This window comes from Myxocyprinus asiaticus, chromosome 10, assembly GCF_019703515.2.
Source record: "Myxocyprinus asiaticus isolate MX2 ecotype Aquarium Trade chromosome 10, UBuf_Myxa_2, whole genome shotgun sequence".
Taxonomy (NCBI): Eukaryota; Metazoa; Chordata; class Actinopteri; order Cypriniformes; family Catostomidae; genus Myxocyprinus; species Myxocyprinus asiaticus.
This window is the reverse complement of record NC_059353.1, coordinates 24,944,045-24,971,578: the sequence shown is the minus strand read 5'-3', so window position 1 is coordinate 24,971,578 and position 27,534 is coordinate 24,944,045. Positions and strand designations below refer to the sequence as shown.

Sequence of the window (27,534 nt, the reverse complement as noted above, 5' to 3'; positions counted from 1 at the left end):
TGAAACAATTTTTACATGCATTATGACTTTCAATCCATCTTTTGCTATTTTAAATCAAAAACAACGTTCACAGTGTGAGGGAAGGGTGGCGATGTGTATGAGCTGTGTCAGCATAAACAGATGAAGATATCACTTGTGGTCAATTACCAACACTTTTTACTTTCCAAATGTCATTGTGGACTGAATGTACGATTTCCTGCATTAAAGTACTTCAGAAAGAGCTTTTAAGAATGCTAGGAATTCGCAATTACCACGGACTGCCCTTTCCTGTTTCCTATTTTAGCTGTTCTTCTGCCCCCTAAGGGGAGTGTTTCGGAATTCAAGGGGAACGGAAACAGGTCTCCCACTCATGATCATTTCTGTCAACTGTCATGAAAACATAGGCCAAATAGATATATGTTTTATATATGATTTTTAAATGCATGAATTTAATTTCTGGAATTTTGATAAGAAGTGTTTTCTTCCGAGTGTTTTTCTAAATGACACCGTTAATAGGTACAAGTTGATTATTAAACCCAGGCAATAACGAGGCAACAAAAGGTCTCCAGTATACTGTTTCAAATTATACATAAGGTGATTCTCACAAAACCTGTCAAGAAAATATTTCCTGGTCATATTTAACCCCAAATAAAATAAAAATAATTAAAATATATTTTGCATAATGAAAATAAAGCACACATTTAGGACCACTGATTTTTTTTCTTCTTCTTTTTAACTATTAATATTGTATTGTGACAAAATTTTTAGGCACATTTTACCCCCAAATTCTCATTACCACACTTATACCATTCCCATTGTTTTTACTGATTCTCATTACTGTACCAGTCATTTTTACAGTATTAATGTATTACAGTAAAAAAAAGAATGCTGTTGTACAATGGAGTACTATAAGCACTTTACAATTTGAATAATAAGTCATTTTTTCAGGTTGCGGTAATGAGAGCATCGTAATCTTTTTTCCGCATTGTGGTAATGAGAATGGGGGGGGGGGGGTAAAATATGCATAACTGTCATGACAATAATGTCACACTGTAAAGAGCCTTAAAGGGACAGTTCCCCCAAAAATTCTCTCATCATTTACTCACCCTCATGCCATCCCAGATGTGTATAACTTTCTTTCATTTGCTGAAAACAAACAAAGATTTTGAGAAAAATATCTCAGCTCTGCAGGGCCATGCAATGCAAGTGAATGGAGGCCAGAACTTTGAAGGTCCAAAAAGCATATAAAAGCAACATAAAAGTAATCCATACGACTCCAGTGGTTTAATCCATATGCTTTTTGGAACTTCAAAGTTCTGGTCACCATTCACTTGCATTGTATGGACCCAAAGATCTGAGATATTCTTCTAAAAAGCAGAGGAAATAAAGTCATCCACATCTGGGATGGCATGAGGGTGAGTAAATGATGAGAGATTTGAATATTTGGGTGATCTGTCCCTTTAAAGGCCCTAAAATATGCTTCATTTTCTATATGAAAAATATAATTTCTTATTTGTTAGTTCTGATTTTGGAGAAAATTAGGAACAGGACATATTTTCGATATGTTTCAGCCATAACCTAATGCAAAACTGCCTTACTGTAAACTCACTTTCATTTCATTGTTGTGTTCTCCAAAGATGGATCTGAGATCTTTCTCCTGTTATTTGCGTAAGGGGATTTCCAGAGAACTCACTATGTGGACAAGTTGGTCAAATAGAAAGTATACATGGCCAGTTCCCCACCAACAACAAAAACAACATCCTCTACTTCTGTCCCATATATCCTCAAAGCTTCATGGTGCAGCAAGTTTATAATGCATCTAAAGCCTGTAGTAGAAGTTTAGTAGCGCCCATATCTTCATCTCGACCCTCATTCTGGACACTTTCCTGTCCACAACATCTACTTTATAACATTTCTTCCTCACTACTGACACAGACGTTTCGTTTGTTTTGCTTTTGAATGAAGGCCTTAAATCTATAATAGAATAGCCTATAGATCTAGAATTTGTTAAAAAAAAAAAAAAAAAAAATGCGACAAAACACATTTTGAGCAACATTTCACTTGAGGTTCCACGTCTGAAAATATTCTACGCATTTTCTGCGCACAGCGTGCTTAAACACAAATAAAGCAGCATCATCCTGTAGCAGTACTTCACCTGCTTCAACCGTATCCGTCAGGTCATAATTAGATGCTGTCCGAGGGAATTCTTTCAGTTTTCTTGTGCTGAGGTTTAGAAATCCAGAGTTCGCCGCATCCTCCAGAGCCCTCTCCAAGCCCCGGTTGAGAGGCAGGTTCGTGTTTGAGCCCAGTCCGCTGAGGTTCGCCTGTAATGCGGCAGGAGGCAGCTGGGAGTGAGGACGGGGCTCTGGTCCCAGCGTCGCCATATTCGCCCAATCGGGAAAATATACAAAACTAGAGGCTCTGCGATCGGTATTTCCCAAAGAAAATGTGCTGGTCTCAAGTAACAGTAGTGCGTGAATTTCCTCCTAGAGGACTTTCCTCTCACTGTCCTTAACGCGTCTGCGCAGTTTCTGTTTAGGAACTGACAGCGTGCCAATAACGGATTTACTGACCTGTACTACAGCGCCATCTGCTGTACATTAGCAAAAACAGCCATATGTGTCGGTGCGTTTAATGACGTTACACAGCTTCCTGTTATAAAAGTTTACTAGATGGACAACCATAAAAATTTATAAAAGCCATTCTTACCAAAATCTTATTTTATAAGCAATTAAATTGTATGAAGTACACAATAAATGCACCATTCTCAATAAACTATAATTTCCCTGTTAGGGCTAAGTTTTATTATTATTATTATTATTATTATTATTATTATTTATTTATTGTATATTTTTTATTTATTTTTTTTTTTACAACATTAGCCACGAAACAAATTATAGCCCAGTGTGTGTTGTAAACAATAGGCTACATTTGTAACTTTTTGCTATGAACATTTTAAAAAAGTGACTAGAATCTAGCGGCACATTGTGCATAAACATAGTTCTGAACCAAAGTGTCTTAAAATGAGTTTGTGGGCTTACAATTAATGACCCAATTTATGAACCATCTATATGGGTGGCTGACTTCATAACTGTACACAGTAATAACTGTAACTGCTGGCTGTAATAATTACTTTCCTATAATAGGGTACATGGAGACATAAAGAAGCTTTAAAATTAAGCAAATGTGTTGCATATAACTTATTATGGCAACACTTTACAATTTGGTTCCATTTGTTTACATTAGTTAACAACATTAGTTAACATGAACTAACAATGAACAATAATTATTAAGAATCTATTAATCTTAATGTTAATTTAATCATATAGTAATGCATTTTTTTAATCAAAAGTTATATTTGTTAACATTAGTTAATGCACTATGAATTTACATGAACTAACAATGAACAACTGCATTTTTTTTAAACTAACATTAACAAAGATTAATAAATTATGTAAAGAATACTGTATATTGTTAATTGTTTGTTCATGATCCCTAATGCATGAACTAATGTTTACAAATGGAACCTAAAGTGTTACCCATTTTACATGCATAACAATAATCAAGCTGTCATTTTATATTGGATTATTGCTCTTATTTTAGTCATACTTAGTCTGTATACAGGCAGTTCTCACCACCAGACAAAGTGTCAGATTAGTCATCTAATCAAGCAAGTGCAACACTGTTCTGCTTCTCTAAAGCAATTGAGCACTGCCTCATTTACAGACTGAGGAAGTGAAAGACTTCGAGATGAAGCAGATCATATCACAAATGAAAGCAACGTTTTCTCGTTTCTAGTAGTTTCTGAAAATTCGAATGAGATATGGTAAGTTGTTTTTGGTAAGAGATATGGTAAATGGTATTTATCCTGCTAGATGGCTTTCAAATATTCAAGCCCATGTCTTTAAACTATTCTCAGCTGTTAGAAGTGGTAAGAATCATGGGGTAATGTACTAATTTCACTGTAATTCAAAGTAGCCACAGCTTTCAAATTGTTGCAGTCATGAGAAATCATATTTCAGTTATCGTAATTAGTCAGTTATATTGTATTTTGAATCAAGTGTATACATATGTCTCAATGAATTAAGAAATGATTGTTTGGATCATTCAGAGTGGATACATGTCAAATAACTTTCTGTGAGGAGTTTGTAATTTCCTTGACAAGTCAATAAATGTCTTATTTGCTATTATACAGTATCACTAATCAAGGGAATTAAATGGCAGTGATGCATATCCAAGTGTTCTGTTTTTGAATAATCTACACCTGCTAGTTCAGCTTGATGGAAACATTAAGCTAAGTTTAGCCAACCAAAAATGTTTTCCCCTGTATCCCTGATAATTTTGCTGTCCTGTTCTCTCTTCCCTCCTCCAGTCAGATGACAAAACTAGTGGCAACATTGTCAGAGAGCTGCACTTTGTTAGCTGGTTAGTTAATTCAGATTTAAATGCGAATCACTCTGACAGTAATGATGATGATATTGATGAAAGGGAACTGAAGGAGTGTGAATTAATTCCCCTAGTCAGTGACTTTGATTCCAGCCTGCTTGACCCTGAGGAACAGTACCACCTGCCCCGGAGCAGTCCTGTTATATCCTGCAAGAGATTTAACACAGAGCTAGAGACAGAGCCATCTCTCGCTGGCCTGTCTTTGACACCTCCAGTTTGTGATAGATTGGAACTATCCACCTCTTCATCTACAACAGTTAACTCCATCAATTCAAATCCACATACACTGGAACAGCTAAATAACTCAGAGGAATGGGAAAAACCTTCAGTATTACCCAACAAAGCTTTAGTACCTAAGCCAGATATAAACAAAGACGAATCCTCTCTCCCTTTTTGCCTTGGGAACTGCAGTTCACCCAAGGGGTCTATAGTACAGTCAGAGCTTCTCACAGATAATTGTGGTACAAGTGGAATTTCACCAGCCTCTCAAGAGTCTCAGTCACTTCCCAGTTACTCCTCTAGTAAGCTCAGCTCTGAGTCTGTTTCTAGAAGATTGAGTGTCCCAAAAAATAAGAGCCCCGAGTCAGGGCCTAAAAGAAGAGACTGCTCTGACATTCCATCAGGATCTGGTCAGAGGAGCTCAGGCCAAGCTAGGAAAAGTGGGTCATTTGTTGATGTATACTGCACAGAAGACCTCTACAGGAGCAGTTTTGACTTAGACCAGGTGGGTGTGTGTTTTGGGGGGTATAGTTGGGGGATATGGTTAGGAAATAGAAAATATAATTTGTTCAAAATAAAAGTCAATGTAAAGTTCCCACCATGATAGAAAACATGTATGTGTATGGGTGTGGGGGTCAGGTTTTGTCTACAATGTAGGGACCAAATGTCCCCACAAGGACAGCAAAATGTGAAAACTGCTACATTGTGGGGCAACCTGTCACCACAAGGAAAATGGCTTAAAGGGATGGTTCACCCAAAAATGAAAATTCTCCCATCACTGACTCACCCTCATGTCATCCCAGATGTGTATGACTTTCTTTCTTCTGCAGAACACAAAAATTTTTTTTAGAAGAATATCTCAGCTCTGTAGGTCCTTACAAGTTAATAAAGGTCAAAAAATCACATAAAGGCCACATAAAAGTAATCCATAAGAATCCAGTGGTTCAATCCATGTCTTCAGAAGCAATATGATAAGTGCGGGTGAGAAACAGATCAAAATGTAAATCCATTTTTACTATAAATCTCCACTTTCACTTTCTTTCACATTTTGTGAAACTTATCATATCGCTTCTGAATATATGGATTTAACAACTGGAGTCTTTTACATCATGTAAAAGACATCTTTTACATCATGATGGTGCCGCGGATGGCTGCCTTGGTGTGGTGCGCTCCTATTGTTTTTTGTTTTTGTTTGTTTGTCCTGTGTTTAGTAATCTTTTTCCAGTCAATTTTACCAGAGACGAACTGCTGAACATTCGACAGCTTATACCAGACAGTCTTTTCCTGGTTTTTGAATATTCAGACATTTTGCTAGACATTTCAGTTGGAGGCGCGGCTTTGTTGTTCAGGAGACGCAGGCGAGGAAGACGAGCCGGTGCGCTGGTCAAACTCCGTTGGCGGGGCTTTCGAACAACGCTGCCGAGCATTTACCTTGCGAATCTCCGCTCTCTTCCTAACAAAACGGATGAACTACATCTCCTCACCCGCACAGACAAAGACTTTTCAACCTCTGCTGCCTTGTGCTTCACAGAAACCTGGCTGAGTGAAGCCATTCTGGACAGCGCATTACATCTGCCGGGCTATCAGCTGTTCAGAGCGGATCGCATCGCGGATTTAACGGGGAAAACAAGAGGCGGTGGAACATGCTTTTACATCAATGAAAGTTGGTGTACAGATGTAACAACGTTAAAAAGAATGTGCTGTCTTAATTTGGAAGCGCTCTTTATTAACTGAAAGCCTTTCTACTCGCCGCGGGAGTTTTCCTCGTTTATTCTGGTGAGTGTTTACATCGCGCCAAACGCGTGTTTGAATGCGGCGCTGCAACAGCTGGCTGATCAAATCACAGACATGGAACAACAATACCCGGACTCAGTTATTATTATTCTTGGAGATTTTAAAAAAACAAAGCTCACACGTGAACTGCCCAAATGCATGCCCCACCAGAGACAGGAACATACTGGATCATTGTTACACAACAATAAAGGATGCATATCGCTCTGTCCCTAGAGCAGCTTTGGGACTCTCTGATCAGTGTCTGGTTCATCTTCTTCCAACCTACAGGCAGAAATTAAAATCAACCAAACCAGTAGTAAGGACTGTAAAGAGATGGACCAATGAAGCAGAGCGGGAACTACAAGCCTGCTTCGACTGCATGGATTGGAGAGTTTTTTATTTATTTTTTTATTTTTCCCTTTTTCTCCCAATTTGGAACGCCCAATTTCCAATGTGCTTTTAAGTCCTCATGGTCGCGTAGTGATTCGCCTCAGTTCGGGTGGTGGAGGACGAATCCCAGTTGCCTCCGCCTCTGAGACCTTCAACCCGCGCATCTTATCACGTGGCTTGTTTAGCACATTGCCACAGAGACATAGCGCGTGTGGAGGCTTCACACCATCCACCACGGCAACCACGCTCAACTCACCACGTGCCCCACTGAGAACGAACCACATTATAGCGACCACGAGGAGTTTACCCCATGTGAATCTACCCTCCCTAGCAACCGGGCCAATTTGGTTGCTTAGGAGACCTGGTTGGAGTCACTCAGCATGCACTGGGATTCGAACTAGCGAGCTAGCAAACTCAAGGGGTGGTAGCCAGCATATTTTACCACTGAGCTACCCAGGCCCCCTGGATTGGAGTGTTTTTGAGGCTGCAGCCACAGACCTGGACGAGCTCACAGATACTGTTACATCATATATCAGTTTCTGTGAGGATATGTGCATTCCTACTAGGACTTATTTAAAGTTCAACAATGACAAACCGTGGTTTACAGCAGAGCTCAGGCAGCTTTGTCAGGCCAAAGAGGATGCTTACAGGGGTGGGGATAAAGTCTTGTACAATCAGGCCAGGAACACACTGAACAAGGAAATCAGAGTGGCTAAAAGAAGATACTCTGAGGAGCTGAAAAACAAGTTTTCAGCTAATGATCCTGCATCAGTGTGGAGTGGCATGAAACAATTCACAAATTACAGGACTCCTACCCCCAACCCTGTGGTGGACCAACAACTGGCTGATGACCTGAATGTGTTCTACTGCAGATTTGAAAGGCCCAATCTCACACCCCACACTCACTCTGACTTTCACTTCACACAAACACCAACACCTCCTGCAACCCCCCTCCTCGCCCCTCCTGCTACTCAACCTACACTTAAGATCTGTGAAGATGATGTGAGCCGTGTCTTTTGGAAACAGAAGACGAGGAAAGCTTCAGGCCCAGATGGCATCTCACCAGCATGTCTTCGATCCTGTGCTAACCAGCTGGCCCCCATCTTCACATCTTCAATAGATCACTGGAGCAGTGTGAAGTCCCATGCTGCTTCAAACGCTCAATCATTATTCCTGTCCCAAAGAAACCAAAAATCACAGGACTTAATGACTACAGACCTGTCGCCCTGACGTCTGTGGTCATGAAATCATTTGTGAGACTGGTGTTGGCCCACCTGAAGAACATCACTAATCTAATGGATTACTTTTATGTGGCCTTTATGTGATTTATTGGAGCTTCAAAGGTCTGGTCACCATTCACTTGCATTGTATGGACCTACAGAGCTAAGATAATCTTCTAAAAACCTTTGTTTGTGTTCAGCAGAAGACAAAAAGTCATACACATCTAGGATGGCATATGGGTGATTAAATGATGAGAGAATTTTCATTTTTGGGTGAACTATCCCTTCAATAGACATACTAAATAATGTCTTAATGAAAATGTAAAAATGCAAAAAGGTTTCTGTGAGTGAATGGAAAATACTGTATCTTTAGCTCAGTATTAAAACTATAGAAGTCAAAGGAACATGTGTGTGTGCAGCTTAAAAAGAAACAGAGCATGGATGATGATAAATATGATTTTTGTGTGTTTGTGTGTAGGAGAATGCTCATTTTGTAGTTGTGGATATGATGCTGGAAGTGCTCGAGGCTGTGAAATGGGTTGTGTGTCTGCAACAGTTAAACCTCACAAATCCTCATCAAGATAGATATAACACACACAACACCACGAAAATGGACTCAATCTCCTCCTTTGACAGCGGGTTTGAGGGTAAGATCAAACTGGGTTGCAACATTGGCAGAATTCACAAAGCTCTATTTTATCCACATGTGATGTTGTCTTGCCAATGATCAGATAGCAGCTTTTTAATCATTAATAAGGATTTACTTCAGAGAGTATTTAGCTGAAATCAGTATCCCTTTAACTGATTTCTCAACCGTATGGTAGACCTTTGTTTGGGTGCAAAAAATAAATAAATAAATAAAATAATAAAATAATTGTGGGGGACAAAAGAGCAATGTCCCCACAGGATTACTGCCCCACCCCCTTAAAATCTGTTTGCATGGTTGGATAGGTCCTGCCAATGCTGTAGTGACAGCAGCAGTTCACAAACTTCTGTGCCTCACATAAACGGAAGAATGTTGCTGATCAGCAATGAAATAGTACGGTCAAAAATTTAACCTAGCAAGTAGGGATCAAACCATAATGTTAAGATTAAGCTTTAGAAATATGATTAAAAAAATATAAATCATGCGTGACCGTACGGTTGATATGTATGTAAATGGTAGAAACAACTTAAAGGGAGCACAGGCTAAAAGTAGTTGAGAGGGATATCTTTGAGTGGTATATGAAGACAGTTATGGTGATATTTAAATGTATTCCTTAAACAGACCTACTTAAACCAAAAATAGTCCTTTTTACTTGATAAAAAACTTGAATATTTTGCACAAACGTACTCATACCAGAGACTATTTAGCAGAGATGGGCCACTTCTATTAAAATGAATGGGAGAAATTGGAACGCCCAACCAAGGAGCTCTGAGCACCCAACGGTCAACGGATGTAGAAAAGAAGTCCCGCCTTACAGGTAAAAGAGCCAGTCACCTTTTAGATGCAGACATCACCTGTCAATCAACTCAAGAGCATGCATGCGCATTAATGCAGTTTGGAAAATACCCAGTGTTGTCAGTTTTTGCAGATTTGAAATTTGTTATTTGATCGTAATCTTGACCAACTGTTTTGGAGTTTTCGGTCCTTCCCCATTTAAGTAGATAGGAACTGCACTAGTATACCACTTGTTTACATAAAAATAGCTGCATGGGAGTATAACAAAGATAGCCGCCAGTGGACTGACTTGCTAGATAGACTTTGAAATAACTCAGTGTAGGGTAGATTGTTGAGATGTGGTGTTTTTGTTATTGTAGTGAAAAGGAAAGATGGGTAATACACTGTTCTATGGAAAAGGCAAAAAGCAAAGCTGTGGTTCCCATTCATAATGCTTTGATACATCTGAAAGCAAATAAGGTTATTCAGCTGAAGTTAATTAAGTTTTTGTGTTAATGAAGAATAGCATGTTCACATGTTGAAAGCACTGTTTCTGATTTAAAAAATAAAAATAAAAAAATTATCAAAATTATTTGAAATTTGAGTTAATAAATGTGAGCCACAAGCACATCTGATTTTGTGGTCTGGATGTTATATGGACAGTCATACACCAATTTATGGAGGTATTTGTATCAATTAAAAAGACCTTTGAGGTAGATTTCATGTCATGGGGAACCTGCTAATTTATGAAATGTATCCAAGACCTGATAATAAAGTTAAAAGCTGTTAATTATACATAGAAAACCAAGAAATAGTAATGCCCATTTAAAGCAAATGTTACCATAAACAGACTATCTTCTAAAAAAAAAGAACATAAAAGAAAAGTTTGGAGGTTGTTATTTAGATGTCTATTAATAAGAATTATGAATAAAATTATTTTTAAAGGGATATTCAAAGCCTGGATATTCCATTTACTAGAATTATAATAAAATTGTGTTTATATTTAGTTAATAGCAGTTTGTGTTCTGCTAAAGACTAATACATTGTCCACATATGCGGAATACATTTTCAAAGATTTTGTGTTTTTTTAAACAAAAATTGTATTTCTTTCTCTTCGTTTTTTCATTTCTTATCTCTGCCAGACTTCAGCGCAACAAACACATATTCTTTGGCTTCTTTTGAGAGGTATGCACAACCTAAATTCTGTCTGTACAAAGTCTGTTGCTGTGTTAAATTTTTGTTGCATTGTTTCCAGTTAAGATTTATTTGCATTTTGTAGTCCTCTCCAGAGCTCCAGAATGCCATGCTCCGCAGAACATTTAGCCCATCATTTAGTGTCAGAGTTCAGGAAGCAGTGGTTCCCCTCTGAGCAACTGCATAACACTGACAACTTCAACTCAGCTCTACAGGAAGTAAGAATGGTTACGCATAAACACATTCATGCATTGAGTACACACAGGTGCAGCCACAGAAATACACACAGTACATGTCAGGGTGAACAGGGCCATGATCTCGTCCAGACTCTCTCTTTCTCTGCCACATACAGATACCCACACACAACTTTGTTTACTGATAACTTGCTTATGACAGTAGGAGAGATTAAACAGTTACAAATTATTTTTCATGGCTCTCTAGAATACTTCAATTGCTGCATTCTTTGATCAAATACTGTATGTTTGTGTAAATGACTGCTAAACTGTAATTGACCTTTGTCCCTGGCAACCAATCTCCTACACTGTGCTAGTTTAAATCTCTTTCTTCTCACATAATAAAACAATTTTAATTCAAATTAATATTTTATGTCTATTTATTTATTTAATTGGCTTATAGACCTGGTTGTATCATAAAATAAACCCCCTCAGAATTATACCAGTAAAGATCACCCTGTCTGGGTTTATTTTGTGATAATGACCGGCTGAATGTACATTATCCCTTACATTTCGGCATGATACCTTATTTATCAGTTCTAACTCTCTCTTCTGCAGGTCTCTTTTCCCATGATGGCAGGGAACCGGATCAGTCTATCTGAAGAGATCAGACAGAAGAGCAGGATGAGAGGAACATTAAACTGGGCTCCACCTAGATTTCAAATAATCTTCTGTGTTCAACCAACACACAGGTGAGAAAGGCCACCACATCCTCACAGTACCAGATCGCCTCTCACTGAAACACTTAAGTGACTGATTTAAACTCTGATGAATTTTTGGGCTACCGCCTGCAATGTTTCACACTCAAATTTAAAAGTTCACCATTCACACATACTGTAGACTAATTGCATTTTTTAGAAAATCCCTGAAATAAAAAAAAAAGATTAATTTACATAAACATTTAGTCATTTAGCAGATGCAATTATCCAAAGCGACTTACAAATGAGGAACATAGCAAGCAATTTGTCATACAAAGTTCAACATAAGTGTTGTACTGCCAAGCTCTCAAGGTGGTTGGAGTAGTATAGGTGCTAGCGCAGATGAAGTATATATATATATATATATATATATATATATATAGATATAGATATAGATATATATATATATATATATATATATATATATATATAGTGTGTGTGTGTGTGTGTGTGTTTGTTGCTGTCCAATCTTTGCAAGCATGTAATTATGGCTCTGTTCACGCTATCTCCCTTTAAAAAGTCTTATTTTATTCCACTAGATGGCAGTGAATATTAATAAATGTTCACTTTCTATCACATTATGCAGATCTGAAATGTAGGTGGTGCTCTAACGTATTTTAGCCCTCACAGACGTGCTGGTCCAAAGACATTCAGTCTAGTTTTCAGTTAATGCACCACCCCCATTGTTTAATCGAATACCTCGGCCTCTGAGTGGACTAGAAGCTCAGTCTAGGTGTCAATATAAAGCTGATATTCTCACTTTTGCAATGATATAAAACCAATAGTCGATATTTTTCTGATGATTTGTTTAGCATGCTTTTCCTGCTGGACTGCATATTTTGTTCTGCACATCTAAGATATAACATTAGATTTTTCACCCAAGCAAGCTCACAGAAAAGTGAAAAAATGCACATTTTTGAAAAAACTGCCTAAGGTAAATACTTGGGGCTTACAGCTGCATTGATCGGCACATAAAAGAGACGTTGGAGAACTTTGGTATTAGGTCAACATACTGTATATTCATATTAATATTTCTACCACTTTACCTCTAGGTGGCGCTTATTTGCAATGAGTTTTCAGCCTTTATTTATTTTTATTTTTTTATGCAACATAATTGCAAAAGTGATGATATTTTATGAAAAGTTCAGATTCTACGTTTTCACATGTCTGACTTATGTATCCGGGGACTTTAATGTTTGAAGCGTAAACTTATTTCATGATATAGTAGCGTCCAACCATATAGAGTTTAAGGGGTAAAGGGATAATTCACCCAAAAATGTAATAATATTTGCGTTACAAACCGTATGACTTTCTTCCGTGGAACACAAAAGGAGATAGAAGGCAGAATTTTAGCCTGAGTCACCATTCACTTTCTCTGCATCGGTGACTAACATTCTGCCTGATGATGACAGATGATCAGAATTATTTAAAATAAGTGTTTATGTTTATCTGTTCACTAGACGCAGTGATGTCATCGCTTCCCAGCACTTCCTGTGTGCAGGTTGTGGCACAGAAGTAGACCCCAGTGAGTAATGAAGCAGCTGCCAATCTGAGCCTTGTTCTACAAACATGAGTATCTCTCTACTTCCACTCCTCTGACTTTAAATTCCAACTGCTCCTCTCTCCCAAGGGTGTATAAAAAAATTGAGATATTGTGACTACCTGGGTAGATACTTTTGTGATGGTTGCCATGGTGGTGGCGAATCAGTGATTCCCAGTCGGGTTCTGAGTAACTGGGATTTTGCGCGGTATCCCGTCTGCCATTTCTCCAGGCAGTTACTGGACTCCATATGGCACCAGCCGCTCTTCAAACTCACAAGTGTGGCAAAGAACCTGTACAGCCAGGCCAAAGAGCTACAGCGTTTCAGGGTGAGTATTTCACTCTGCTCTGGCACAATCTACACCATTTATGCTTAATAAGCCAACAACATTTGTGGTCATGTAAACGCATTAAACTGCTTTCCTTTATTGATGTAAGGTCATAAACAGTGTAAGATAAAAAACAACAGATTGACACAGATTTTTGCCCATTACCCCATTTTACTACTGCGTTAAAGTTGTTTTTATATTGGATTTTTGTTAGAAATTCGATCCTTCCTTTAACATTAATTGGTATGCAATTGCAAAATAGTGGCAGTTCATGCTGTATCTCGTTCAGATAACACTGTAAATCATAATAGCAAAAGTAATAATTATGTTATTTGATAAATGTCATTGTTTTATGCAAGGGAGTAGGTTTGGTTTGAAAGTTGGTAGGGACATATTATCAGGCTAATACTCTAAATGTTGGTATTAAGAAAATGCAGTCGGTCAGTCTGGCAATATAGGCAAAATAACATTATTTCTTAATATAAAATGTCTCATTTCCTATTTCATTGCCTCACCATATGAAATATTATCCAGACTTTTTTGGTTTAGAACTTAACAGTGGCTGCATGATACGGAAGGGCAATGCCATATGCAATAAACTTGACTGATAATGTAGCAGCGATATGCAATGCTACAAACATAAGATTAATGTATCAAAATCAAGTTCTATTGTTTTCAACAAGATTTACAGTGTATCGAGGAAATTGTATCATTAAGTGACATTCTGTAAAAAGTTATTCAGCATTAAACAAATAAAATTCTAAACAAACGGTTGGCTAAAATAAAAAGTTATATGTGCAAAGTGTCAAAGATAAAAAATGATGAGGAGAATGGAGCATTCGACTCTCTCACACAAGTCAAGTCATTTTTATTTGTATAGCACTTTTCAAAACAATGTTTCAAAGCATCTTTACAGAAAATCATGCTTTAACAGACAATGAAACTGTCGGTAATATCTATAAAGTCTTAGAGTGATTATTGTGTAGTTTGATTAAATATGGTTGTAAACTGTGTATAAAAATAAATAATTAAATAATAATTGTATTTAGAACCCCAGTGAGTAAGCTGAAGGCGACTGTGGCAAGGAGTACGAAAACAGGCTCACTGTGGGTGCCAGTTCCCCTCTGGCTAAACAGCATGAATATAATGCCAATATTAGTTATTTGTGTGCAGTGCAAGTCATAGTTTAAAATTAGTAAACTAAGTAAGTGTTAAGGGTTTAAACAAACATGCCAATATCGTCACAGAAACACACACATACCAGAAGCATATTTTCTCTCCTTACATCTTTATAAATTTGATGGGTAAATGCATGAAAATTATTTCACTGCAAGTTAATCTGCGATATCCTGCAGCACAACTGACTCTGTCATTTGGGATGGCAATCATTTCTTCGTCCAGTTATACTTGCGTTTTAAATCCTGCACATTTATTCCACCTCATTATCTGACAGTGAGTTGTTCATATTCAAATGTGTCTTCCTCAATCGGGCATAAAAGCAGAATCCTCCTTTGAGCCATGTGTAAAACTCTTTTGTAAAAAAGTAATGAGGTCGGTCTGTGCAGGTTTTGGGGACTATTTGGGGTTGTTATTCATTAACACTTAAAAGTTTAATTAAAAATAATTAAAAGCATATTCATGTTTTAAGTTCTGTTTAATGTTAATCATATCGTTTTATGTTATGACAAGGGTTGCTCTTTTTAGTTACCGTGGGTGAGAATGGTATCCCTTGTTCAAAGATATTTATATCTTTCTCACTAATTTATTGCAGGTATTTATGGTGCACAATAGTGCCTACCAGTGATAAAAAAGTAAAATTTCACTGTTACTGCGCCCTCGCCAGATTGTTCCATTCTGGCTTGTGTTTGCAGAGTAGTATTCTGTACGTGGCATTCTTGTCTAAACATTTGTCGTGACATTTCTGATTTTCTGTAAGTTGATTGGGACATGCCCCTGCCATCCCTACCTAAATCTACGCCTATGGTTTTAAGCATCAAAAGTGAAAAACGCACAATAGCGATCCCAACAAGGGCAATCCAAGTTATGCCTCCTACACACTACACGACTTTCAAAGACGTTGGATTGTGGTATCGTTCATATTACACAACTGTCTGTCTTGTCATAGAAGTTGTAGGGTTTTCAAATTACACGAGGAATCGGCGACAGGGGTGAACACATTACAAAACATTTCACTATTGACGAATACCCGACGACTCTGCCTGGACTCCAAATTACATTTCACAACAGAGTACAAACAAGAAGTGATACAAGATACGCAAACAAATGCATGATCATATGTTATGCATTTCAGAATATGATGTGTATGTTTTTATCGCCTTTACGTAATGTGTAAAGGCATCATATATTTTATTGTTTACAATATGAAAAAGTACCTCCTACTGAAAAATCTACCTATTTGCTTACCTGACTGTCCAGGAGAATTGGTAATTTCTTTCCAACTCTTCTCTTTCTCCACCCAGATGTGGTACAGTTCAGAGGAAACATCAAATAGGCACTAATTTTTCCTCCATTTCTTCAGTCCAGTGAGACTTTCTTTATACCACAGCCATGCTAGTTGATGTTCTGTTGCAGGTACATCAGGACTCCTCCCACTGAAACTTCTCGTGCCCCGTTTCTTGCTCTCTCATTGGCTGTAGGTCAATGCTGCAGTTGTATTCAGTCAAAACACATTTCACATTGCGCGATTTGAAATCGCAGACAGGTCCAAATATTTAACATGCTTGATATCTCGCTGACATCGGCGACACGTCGGCGCTTCTCTCAGATCGCGTCTTTGATAATTCATCCATTGTGTTCGTCGCTCACGGGAGCGAGCTCTGATTTGCCTATGATTTCCGGCTTTTGTCGGCGATCTCCACAAAAATGTCTCAAGTGAAAATCAGGCCTAAAATCGTGTAGTGTAAACTCGGCATTAGGGAGGTTCTCAAAAGTGCAAAACGCACAAATATCAGTTAAGAGATACATTATTCCATGACTACATTAAAAAGTGGCTCTTTTTACTTGTGTAATGTTTATTTTGGTAAAGAAATTAAGTTCAATTTAAATAGTTTTTCTTAATTTTCTTATGATTTATATCCTTGTTATAGCTATTTAATGTAAACTGAATGCTTTAATAAAATAAATCTAGTTAACTTTCTGGCTTTTTTTACCTAAAGATCTCACATCACCTGCAATGTATTTCTACACACCTGCTACATATCTTACACAGCTTTGATTGTGGAAATATGTTTTTGTGTATTTTTCTGGAATTTATAAAATACTAAAATCAAATTAACATCTTGTCCATTTGACCTGATGATGTCATACCACCTGTAACATATTCACACACATCTGACACACATCCACGACTTGAAATTTGGAAATATGATTTTGTATATTTTTTTATGCATTTTTTAAATTTTCAAATCTACTGTATAACTTCCTGGTCATGTGACCTAGAAATGTCAGACCACATGTAATGCATTCACACATCTGACACATATCTTACACGACTTGGATTTTGGAAATATGATTTTGGTTATTTTTTATGTATTTATGAAAGTTTTGATTCTATATAACTTCCTGGTCATGTGACCTTGTGATGTCAGACCACATGTAATGCATTCACAAACATCTGACACACATCTTACATTACTTTGATTTTGGAAATATGATTTTATGTATTTTTTATGAATTTTTGAAATTTTCAAATCTATTTAACTTCCTGGTCATGTGACCTAGTGATGTCAGACCACCTGCAATATATTCACAAACACTATACTCACAAACATCTATATCACATCTTACATGACTTGGAATTTGGATTAAATTGTATTTTTTATTCATTTTAATTTCTGAAATATTTAAAAAAAACAATCAACCTCCTTTGACAGGACAGACTTCAACTTATGTTACCAGCATGCCTACCTTAATGAATCACAGCAAAGCACTAGGCCACAACTCAGCCTACTTTGCTGCTATTTGATATGCAGCAATCAACCATTTTAATAAGTGACCATAACTTGTAGTTTGGATAACATCTGATGTGGGATGAACCCATGCTCTTGGTGTTGCCAAGACCCTGCTCTATCTGTTGAGCTACAGGACTTACTCCAAATACAGGACTTACTCCAAATGACCTGGAAAGCTTACATGACATCTGGATTACTAACTCAAAGGACAGTTTACCCACAACTAAAATGTCATTCATTAATACCATTGTATGCTCATGTGAAACCCTTAATATTGTTCTAGTTCCATGTTACACAAAAGTGACTTACATGCAAGTTATGTAGCTGAATATCCAAGCAGATGTTTTCCATTCAATGAAAGCAGATGCTGTTGGATGTCATGCTCCAAACAGGAAGCAAAAGAGTAATACTCAGTTATGCTTATAACTTGTGCTAAAGCCACTAAAGCCATATAATATATACTGATCAAAGTTTAGGTTGTAATTAATTGAAAACCCAATGAAAACAAGTTTCCCTACATTTAATACTGTCTCATTCACATGAGTATTAATTATTATTTTTGGATTACGGTTTCTCAACATTGCGTCACTGACGCTATGGGAAATTCCTTTCTCAACAACCTAGTTGAAGCCCTTTGTACAATAACACCAATTCTAAAATTGGCAATGGTCTTTGAGCCCCACCCATTTCAGCATGCAGTTGGCCTATATAAGCAGATGCAAAACCACCATTTCCTCAGAATTCTTCTCCTTTAAGACAGCAAGTTCATCTCTCGACTTGACAAGCCCTCTCATCTCTGCTCTGCCGTCAAGAAACACTCCACCCTCAGACGCAAGCAAGGCAACTCGTTGCCTTTACAGCACAGTGCCTGCAGTGAGAAGACTGACCTGCTCCCCTGCAGTGTTCCGGCGGAGACATTTGTATCCTTTATTATTGCTATGATATATTGTGTACAGTATAAATACATTTGTAAATCTAAAAGAGTTGCTTGTGTGTAGTGCGTTGTGGCATGGGGGGCGTGGTCATGTATCGGTCTGCGAGAGCGAAAGAGCGGTAAGGCTCGTCACCTGGCTCATAATTATCTCTAACACCTGTCTCTCATTATAGTGATGGCGGAGGGAGACTTAAAAGGCACGCCAGAGCATCAGAGATCAGGGAGAGTGTCCTAAAGCACAACAGCCAGAACGTCTGGGAGTGTGCCACATTTATCTAACCCTGTTTATCTCTAACGATGGTTACTGTCATGTGTGTCAGAAAAACTGCTAATTAAAGAACTGATCTTGAACCTGCTTCGTTGTCTCCTGACTCCTCCATTGCCCGAACTAAGAACATTTTCATATGCATCTTTGTAAAGATGTCGTTCCACAAGTGTTTTCTATGTGAAAGAAAGACACATTCTGCCATCAGACAGGCATGAGATATGTATCTGCTGCCTGGGCTGCACCCACACTGAAGCGGCTCTCATGGAGACAGACTGCCCTCACTGTGATGGCATTAGTCTCAGGAAGCTCTGCTCTAGAACCTGTGCCCCCCCCACCCCCCCACCTGCCTCATCTGTGACTTCTGAGGGACAACATGAGCAAGGAGGCACGGCGAGGCCACGAGGTTGAGCTGGAAGACTTCGAGGAGGATCTTGCACTGGCATAAACACTGCGAAACCCTCGATCTCCCTATGCAGCATCCTCACCCTGCAGTACGCCCATGAGGATCTCCGGCCCTCCGTCGGAGAGCATGGTCTCATTACATTTGGTGGATCCGATGATGGGGACGATGCCATATCCATCGCTGCATTTATGTGTGAGTGGTCAGGCCCGACGGAAGACGTTGTCGCTTCTCCCTCTGGTGAGGGTGAAGAGCGTACACATGGCACTGTTACTGAGCTGCTTTGCGTCCTCTCACGGGAGGTCAAGGAACTCCCCTTACAGTGGTCCCCACCAGTCAAGCTAGAAAGATCTCGTCTAGATGAATGGTTCCTACCGTCCGGCCGCCATCAAAAAACTGCGTCCTAAAGAGTAGCGCCATTCTTCCCAGATGTCCACGCGAAGCTCACAAAGACACACCCTAATCTGGGCGAACTCAGGTTGAACTCAGGTTGGAGGGGCTGCTTCTTTCATGTTGTTCGATTGGACAATATAACAGTAGTAGCTTACATAAATCTTCAGGGTGGAATCCGATCACTGCCAATGTTTAGTCTGACACGGGGCCTCCTCCTTTGGAGCAAGCAACTCCTCCTTTCCTTACGTACGTCAAATGTCCCAGGCCACCTGAACTGCAGTGTGGATCTGATGTCCCACCAGGGAGCAATGCCTGGAGAATGGAGGCTTCATTCTCAGACGGTCCTGAGGATTTGGGACATATTCGGCAAAACGGAAGTGAACCTGTTTGCCTTCGTGGAGACAACCCACTGTGCCCTCTGGTATTCCATTTCCCAAGCCCTGCCAGGGGTGGATGCCATGGCTCACAAATGGCCCACGAACTGCAAGTATGCATTTCCTTTGGTAAACCTCCTTCATTCTGTCATCTGCAAAATTCGAGAGGACAGGAAAGCGGTTCTACTGGTTGCACCGAAATGGCCCAATCAGTCATGATTTCCGGAGCTGGTGGAGCTACTGGTTGGCCCCCCTTGGGAAAACTACTGAGGAAGGATCTCCTCTCTCAAGCACAGGGCACGATCTGACCTCCCCAGCTGGAGATCTGGAACCTGCACGTTTGGCCCCTGAACGGAACCTGCCAAACGTGCCAGGATTAGCTCGATTGATTATGAACACCATCCTGCATGCTAGAGTGCTGTCAGATGAGCTCAGCCTCATTTATACAAGCGGGCTATCTGCTATAATTTTGATACAGCCACCGGTATGTAGGCCGCTGTCAAAATTGAGAGCGCCTCTTATTAGTCTCTTCCTTCCCAACCCTGGTTGTGAAGTACTTATACTGTGTGTATTTATAAGATTCATATAAATTCCCAGTCTAGATTAATTTTCCCTCCCGGGTTTTCACTATGTAGGGAGATTGATCATTACTATATACACCTTGATTCATATTTTCACCGTCTTATGCGGCCTGTGACATCCTATACATATCATTCCTCAAGTGTCTATGCCTCGGGTGAGGCTCCTCTGTGGGGTGTGATGTTACATCAGTAGTGCAGTGTGATTGGATGCTGTTCCCACAGCGTCAGCGACACAATGTTGAGAGGACCTAATCGAAAGGGAATGTCTCGACTGCACATGTTACCTCGGTTCCCTGAGATGAAGGGAATGAGACATTGCATAAGCTGGCCGCACTACTGACCCAGAGCTTCGAGGTGCGAGCGTTGCACTCCTTGTCCCTCAGTCGAAAAATTCTAAGGAAATGGTGGTTTCGCACCTGCTTATATAGGCCAACTGAGCGTCTGAAACACCATTGCCAATTTTAGAATTGCCGTTATTGTACAAAGGGCTTCAACTTGGTTGTTGAGAAAAATAATTTTCCATAGTGTCAGCGACGCAATGTTTCAATCCCTTCTTCTCAGGGAACCGAGGTTACATGTGGAACCAAGACAATTTCCTTTCCCTCTTTCCTACGGCATTTGAGTGCACTGCAATTACAGCTGAAACAATTAAACTTTCAGGACTTTATATTAGTGTGTATGTATATAGGTAAGTATGTAATGTGTTATTCAACGTAAAAACATGTTGTTACTGTAATAAGATGTTTTTCTACAGCTCCTAACAAATTGTGAGTGTTGTCAGTGCTACTACTTAAATTAATATAAGGTCCTAATAAGTGTGATGTAGCCAAGTAAAAGTACAAAATGGAGAAGGAATCCAGCGTCAACTGTCCAACATGTCGGTGATGTTGATGAAGGTACTTGCAGACTTGGAGGATCTCGCTGTAATACGTCGATCGATTACGGCGATGGAAAAAAATTCTCTGAGCTAGTCACAAGAGTGACAGATGTTGAAAAATGAATCGATTATTTGGAGTCATCAGAAAGGGAATTAGCAGCTAATCTGCCCGTGACCAAAGTTGATTTGGAACGTGTTCTTGAAAAGCTTGAAGATCTTGAGAATAGAAGCCGCAGGAATAACATTCGAATTGTTGGAATTCCTGAGCATGAGGAGGGCAGAGATATGGTGAAATTACTAGAGGAGCTTTTCCCGAATCTGCTTGACAGAACAGGCTGCAAGCTGGAAATCGAGCGAGCTCACAGATCTGCTGAGGGAGGAAGGCCCCGATTGATTCTGGCCCCATTTTTGAAATCATCCAATAAAGAGCCAGGCAAGGAGCAAAGGAAAGCTTTCCTGGAAGAATTACAATATTTTATTGTTCCCGGACTTTGCGAACTCGACGAGAGAAATGCGATCGGTTTAGTTAATGCAAGAAACTCTTACATCAGCAGAAGATCACTTTTGCTCTGATGTTTCCAGCCAGACAGAGAATAAACACCAAGGACGGCAGCAAAGTATTTACATGTCCCAATCAGGCAATGTCATTTATTGAAATGATGGGTGAGTAACCATTGGGTGTTTTTCTTGTAAGTGGATTGACTCACTGAACATACTCTGGCTTTCGGAGGAAGCTGGGCGCCATTTTTGTTTCCTTTTGCATTGGCTCTGCCGAGTGGTTGGAGTTTGTTTTGTTTTGTGGATTAACAATTTTCCTTAAAGAAACTTTTGCATTAACGGAAGATCACTTTTACAATGAACGGATGACCACAAAATATCTACATGCCAACACAAAGGATGACTTTTTTAAAGTTGGCGATCTGTGTAAATCATGGGATATACTTTTATGCGGCCTCCGAGTGAATTGACTCTTGACCATCCGAGGACCGGGATGCATGTTTCGTTTCCTTTTGTGCTGGTCCCGCCTAGTGGTTGGAGCTTGTTTTGTTAAATAACATTACTTCGGGACAGTTATGGATGAATCTGTCAGTTCCTTGTGCTTATGCCTCCTGTTGGCTGGAGTATGATTTGTGGAGTATTTTTGTGGGATATTGGAATGATTATGTCATCTGCTGCACTCATCAGCTGGCTCACTGAAGATTCATTTGTCTGTCCGAGGAAACTGAATGGCTTTATATTGGCTGGAATTTGTTTTGTGAAGGAACACACCTTTGAGTCAGTTCTGTGAATGAGTCTACACATTCTTTGTGTTTATTCTGCCTATTGACCGGGGTTTGTTTTACAAAATATTTGAAGTTATTTAATTTTGCTTTACAAATTTGTGAGGCAAAATTGAGCAATCCGAGTTGTCACGGGGGCTCTCGTAGGCGTACATGGACTCTTTGTGTTTAAAGGGTTTGACGCCGGTTGGCGCTGTTGTGCTTTTTTCTGTTTGTTTTGTTCGGGGGGGAAGTTCTGGGTTTTATTGTTGCATTAATGTTGAAATGTGGTCTTCATAATTTTGTTTTTGACACACAATTTTTTTTTTTTTTTATTATATCAAAATGTCAAATGTTAATATGAGTATACTATTTCTCTCCACATGGAATGTGAATAGGTTGGGGCACCCCATAAAAAGAAGGAAGGTTATTTATTTTCTTAAATGTAAGAAATATGATACAGTGTTTCTTCAAGAAACACATCTTTCCCCGCAGGAAGCTGAAAAATTTGGGAAGATATGGGGTGGACATATTTTCTTTAGTGTTGGCTCAAGTAAGAGCAAGGGAGTCATTATATTGGTAAATAAACATTTACAATTCAAATTTCTCAAACAGTTTAATGATAAATTAGGAAGAGACATTATTGTTTTAGCAGAAATTCAGGGGCAAAGTCTGATTTTGGCTAATATTTAAGCACCTAACGCTGATGATCAGGGCTTTTTTATAGATCTTGAAGGGATGTTGCAAGCCGCTGGCACCCCTCATGATATAATTTTGGGAGGAGACTTTAATCTTTTGATGGACTTGATTATAGTGAAGCAAAAGTGTGTAAGCCCCCTAAAGCAACATTGATGCTTCACAGGATGTGTAAAAAGCTTGGTCTTACAGATATTTGGAGACTTTTGAACCCATCTGGTAGAGACTATAAATTTTTTTCATCAATCCATAGGATTTATTCTAGATTTTTTTTTTATATCCAAGTCCCTCATTTCATCTGTTGTTGATTGCTCAATTGGAAACATTTTAGTCTCGGATCACACCCTGGTGAGTTTAGAGGTGTTGCCACATATAGAGAGAAAGAAATCATATAGTTGGTGCCTTAATGTATCCCTTTTGCAAAATCCTGATTTCCAACAAATGTTAAAGACTGAAATCAGTGTTTATATGGAGACCAACTGGTCCTCAGTATCCTCTGTGGGCGTGGCTTGGGAGGCACTTAAGGCGGTTCTTAGGGGTCGGATCATACAGTATGCCTCATTCACCAAAAAATCCAAAGCACGAGAACTCGTGGAGTTGCAAGGAAATATTAAAAGTGCAGAGGCAGAGCTGAAGCGCCGTTTGTCATCTGATGGCCTCAGAGAATTGACCTGATTTAAATATAGATATAATACTATTTTGTTGCAGAAAGTGAAGTTTTGGTTATTCAGGGCAAGACAGTTATAATTTGAGTCAGGGGACAAAGCAGGGAAGCTTTTGGCTAGATATATAAAGCAGAGAGTGTCTTTTTCTACCATTCCCTCAGTGAAATCTGCTGGTGGTGAAATTTTTACCTCAGCCATTGATATTAATAATGCCTTTTAAGAATTCTATCTTGATCTTTATAGTTCCACGTCTTCGTCTACTGATAAAGATATTAGAAACTTTGTGGAACCATTAGATCTTCCTAAACTGAAGACTGAGCAAAAAAATGCTCTTGATTCTGAGATTACCTTGGAGGAGCTTGACGAGGTAATTAAGGCCCTACCTACTGGCAAGGCTCTGGGGCCAGATGGTTTTGCCACAGAATTTTTTAGATCTTATGCTACAGAACTGGCTCCACTTTTGTTAGAAGTTTATACTGAATCATTAAAGAATGGAAAGCTTCCTCCAACCATGACACAAACCCGGATCAGTTTGATTCTTAAAAAGGACAAAGATCCAAGCGAATGTAAAAGTTACCGTCCAATCTCCCTGATCCAACTAGATTTAGGCCAACCGATTAAGGTTATGACATCTCTTATACATATAGATCAGGTGGGGTTTATTCGGGGCCGCAGCTCTTCTGATAACATTAGGCGTCTCATCAATATCATGTGGTCAGTAGCGAATGATCAGTCTCCGGTTGCTGCCATCTCACTTGACGCCGAAAAGGCATTTGATATGTTAGAATGGGATTATCTTTTTAAGATTTTGGAAATGTATGGGTTCGGGAGTACATTTATTGTTTGGATTAAATTACTTTATAAACACCTTGTAGCAGCGGTACAAACAAATGGATTAATTCGGCAGGGTTGCTTTCCCCATTATTGTTCCGTGTGCCCTGGAACCATTAGCAGCCGCGATAAGAAAGGAGGATGATTTTCCAGGGGTGATTGCGGGAGGTGTGGCGCATAAGCTTCTGCTTTATGCAGATGATATATTATTATTCATCTCCGACCCCACTAGAACTATGCCTTGCCTCCACATAATTATTAATTCCTTTTCCAAGTTCTCAGAATACAAAGTCAGTTGGTCTAAATCCAAAGCTTTGGCTTTGACAGCGTACTGTCAAGTAACGGCCTTCCAGCTGGGTGCCTTCCAGTGGCCCAAACAGGGCATTAAGTATTTGGGAATTTTATTCCCAGCAAATTTGTCTGATTTAGTCGGAGTTCATTTTGATCCCTTAATAAAAAGGTTTTCGAATGATGTGGACAGGTGGGCTTCATTACACTTATCGATGATTGGGAAGGTTAATGTAATTAAAATTAATTGTATTCCAAAATTCAATTACTTACTGCAGTCTCTCCCTGTAGATGTCCCCCTCTCTTATTTTAAGCAATTTGATAGCATAGCAAAGTCCTTCATTTGGAATGGTAAGCGTGCCAGGTTAAATTTCAATAAGTTACATAGGCCGATTGACAAAGGTGGGTTAGTTTTATTATTATGCATTCGGTCTCAGACATTTGGCTCATTATTCACTTCCACCTGAGAGATCCCCTCCCTGGTTTTGTATTGAAAAGGAAGCTCTTGCCCATATCTCGCCTCTGCATAGCCTTTCAATCAAATTAATCAGAGAAGTTAAGTCACACCCCATTATTTTGCATTTACACTCGATATGGACAAAAGTGTCCAGAGTGTTTAATTTGGATATTTATTTAAACGTAGCCTCGAGCATATGGCAGAACCCTAAACTATGCATTAATAAGTCCCCTTTCTGTTGGTCGGATTGGATTGTGAGGGGGGTTAATACACTCGGTGACCTATATGACAGTGGAGTATTGAGACCTTTTGAAAATTTGGTTCAAAATTTTATACGTATTTACAGCTGTGCCACCTACTCTGCACTGTTTTTGGGAGTGGCACACACCCCCTAGTGCGGCAGATACTCTGGGAGTGGTGATTACTGCTTTTAGAAAAGGTCATGAGGCATCAATGTATTACTCCCTGCTAATCCAGAGTCTGGGGAATGGAGCTTTAAATTCCCTCAAAAGATTATGGGAGGAAGATTTAAATTTGGTTTTGGAGGAGGGAGTGTGGGCTAGGATTCTTATAAACATCAAGTCTGCATCTAGTGATGCAAGGGTGCGTCTTATGCAATTTAAGATTCTACATAGATTTTACTGGACCCCTTATAAATTGTATAGGCTTGGTCTTAAGGACACACCCACCTGCTGGCGATGCCATTCAGAAGATGGGGACACAACCCATGTTTTTTGGGGGTGTCGTAAGATACAGGAATTCTGATTGAGGGTCCAGAATTTTATGGCCGACATATTGGGTACTTGGATCTCCTTTTGCCCCAGGCTCTGTATTTTGGGTGATGGGGCAGTCATTGATGTAGGAGATAAGTACATGAAGAATTGGATCCTGGCCGGTGTTATGGTGGGCAGACAGGTTATCCTTAGAGGTTGGAAGTCAGCTGGAGCCCCCTCATTTTGTGAGTTGTGCGAGGAGATGGGCAGGGTGGCAGCTTGGGAAGAGTTGTCATATAGAAGGCTAGGCAACATGGATATGTTCATCAGGAGGTGGGGCAGCTATTTGGCCTTTTTGGTGGGCTCTTGGGGAGGGGCAGTGGAGGGAGACATGTTGTTTTAAATGTGTATGTTGTAGCCTTTTTATTTTTGAACATATACTTTTTTATATGTATTTCTAAATATTTTCTTCTGTTTTATTGTTTGTTTGTGTGTCTTTGTCAATTGTATTTGACCACTGGGGTATCTGTTTGTGTTAGGTGGTGGGGTGGTTAATGTTTGGGAGGAAGGGTTGTAAATAATATAATGTGATTCCATATATTCTGTTATATATATATATATATATATATATATATATATATATATATATATATATATATATATATATATATATATATATTTGTTTTATGTATGTTATATGGAATCAATAAACTTTTAAAAACAGGAAAAAAAAAACAATGCAAAAACCACTTACCAATTTGCTTGAAGTGAAAATCAGCCCACATTTCCTGTTTAATTAATCAATCGCACGACCATGCAGAACATCTCAGGTTTTTAAATCCATAAGGATCTCTTTCTGAACGGCAATAATAGCAGTGACAGCTAACTCGTCAGCATCTTACGCTCTTTGCTTTCAGATTACGTACATCACTTGAAGCGTGATTGCGTCACTCAAGGCCAGCTAGAAGGCCTGGACTGAGACATATCCTAAAGACCACACCCACCAAGAACAAATGAATCAATCTGATTGGCTGATGAATCTGACAATCTGACTTTAGATGCCTATTCATTGCAGTGTTGAGGAATTCTGTGGAAATTCTGAAGGCCCGATGGGGTGGAGCTCAGACTCACGCGCTGTTTCGGCTAAGGAGCATGGATTCGGGCATGTGATTTGTGAAACAGTTGTCACACTTTGCTTCTAAGCACTGAGGAATAAAATCTGATTGGATAAACTTTTTGTTTTTTGCTATTCATTTGTAGATGAATTAGGAGTGGAAAGCGATTGAAAATATGTGTAGGCAAAAACGTCAATGAGAATGAAAGGATGAAAAAATATTTATTTGTTAGGCATGTTATGCCAGTAGAGAAGTAGTAATGGGTCATTCA

At 39.1% G+C, this 27,534-nt stretch overlaps 2 protein-coding genes across 16 annotated transcripts in view; one reads left to right on the top strand and one right to left on the bottom strand.

Moving 5' to 3' along the window:
• lrch1 (leucine-rich repeats and calponin homology (CH) domain containing 1) overlaps nt 1–2,507 on the bottom strand; it is a 72,644-nt gene extending 70,137 nt beyond the window's left edge. For all 9 annotated transcript variants that reach the window (XR_007898274.1, XM_051708336.1, XM_051708338.1 and 6 more), the window contains exon 1: nt 2,135–2,507. Coding sequence is in view for 8 of the 9 variants with exons in the window: in XM_051708336.1 (XP_051564296.1) it covers nt 2,135–2,363 (229 nt within the window). In the remaining variant the exon portion in view is untranslated. The remainder of the gene's footprint in view (nt 1–2,134) is intronic.
• A 1,153-nt stretch (nt 2,508–3,660) lies between these two features.
• Nucleotides 3,661–27,534, top strand: part of rubcnl (rubicon like autophagy enhancer) — a 33,476-nt gene continuing 9,602 nt past the window's right edge. For 3 of the 7 annotated variants that reach the window (XM_051708344.1, XM_051708342.1, XM_051708341.1), the window contains exons 1-8: nt 3,663–3,805; nt 4,352–5,149; nt 8,506–8,674; nt 10,590–10,632; nt 10,727–10,859; nt 11,433–11,566; nt 13,033–13,097; nt 13,203–13,441. In XM_051708344.1, coding sequence (XP_051564304.1) covers nt 3,803–3,805; nt 4,352–5,149; nt 8,506–8,674; nt 10,590–10,632; nt 10,727–10,859; nt 11,433–11,566; nt 13,033–13,097; nt 13,203–13,441 — 1,584 coding nt within the window. In that variant the 5' untranslated portion in view covers nt 3,663–3,802. Of the gene's footprint in view, nt 3,806–4,351; nt 5,150–8,505; nt 8,675–10,589; nt 10,633–10,726; nt 10,860–11,432; nt 11,567–13,032; nt 13,098–13,202; nt 13,442–18,168; nt 18,830–27,534 lie in introns of those variants that run through there. The other 4 variants (XM_051708345.1, XM_051708343.1, XM_051708347.1 and 1 more) reach the window with 4 other exon arrangements.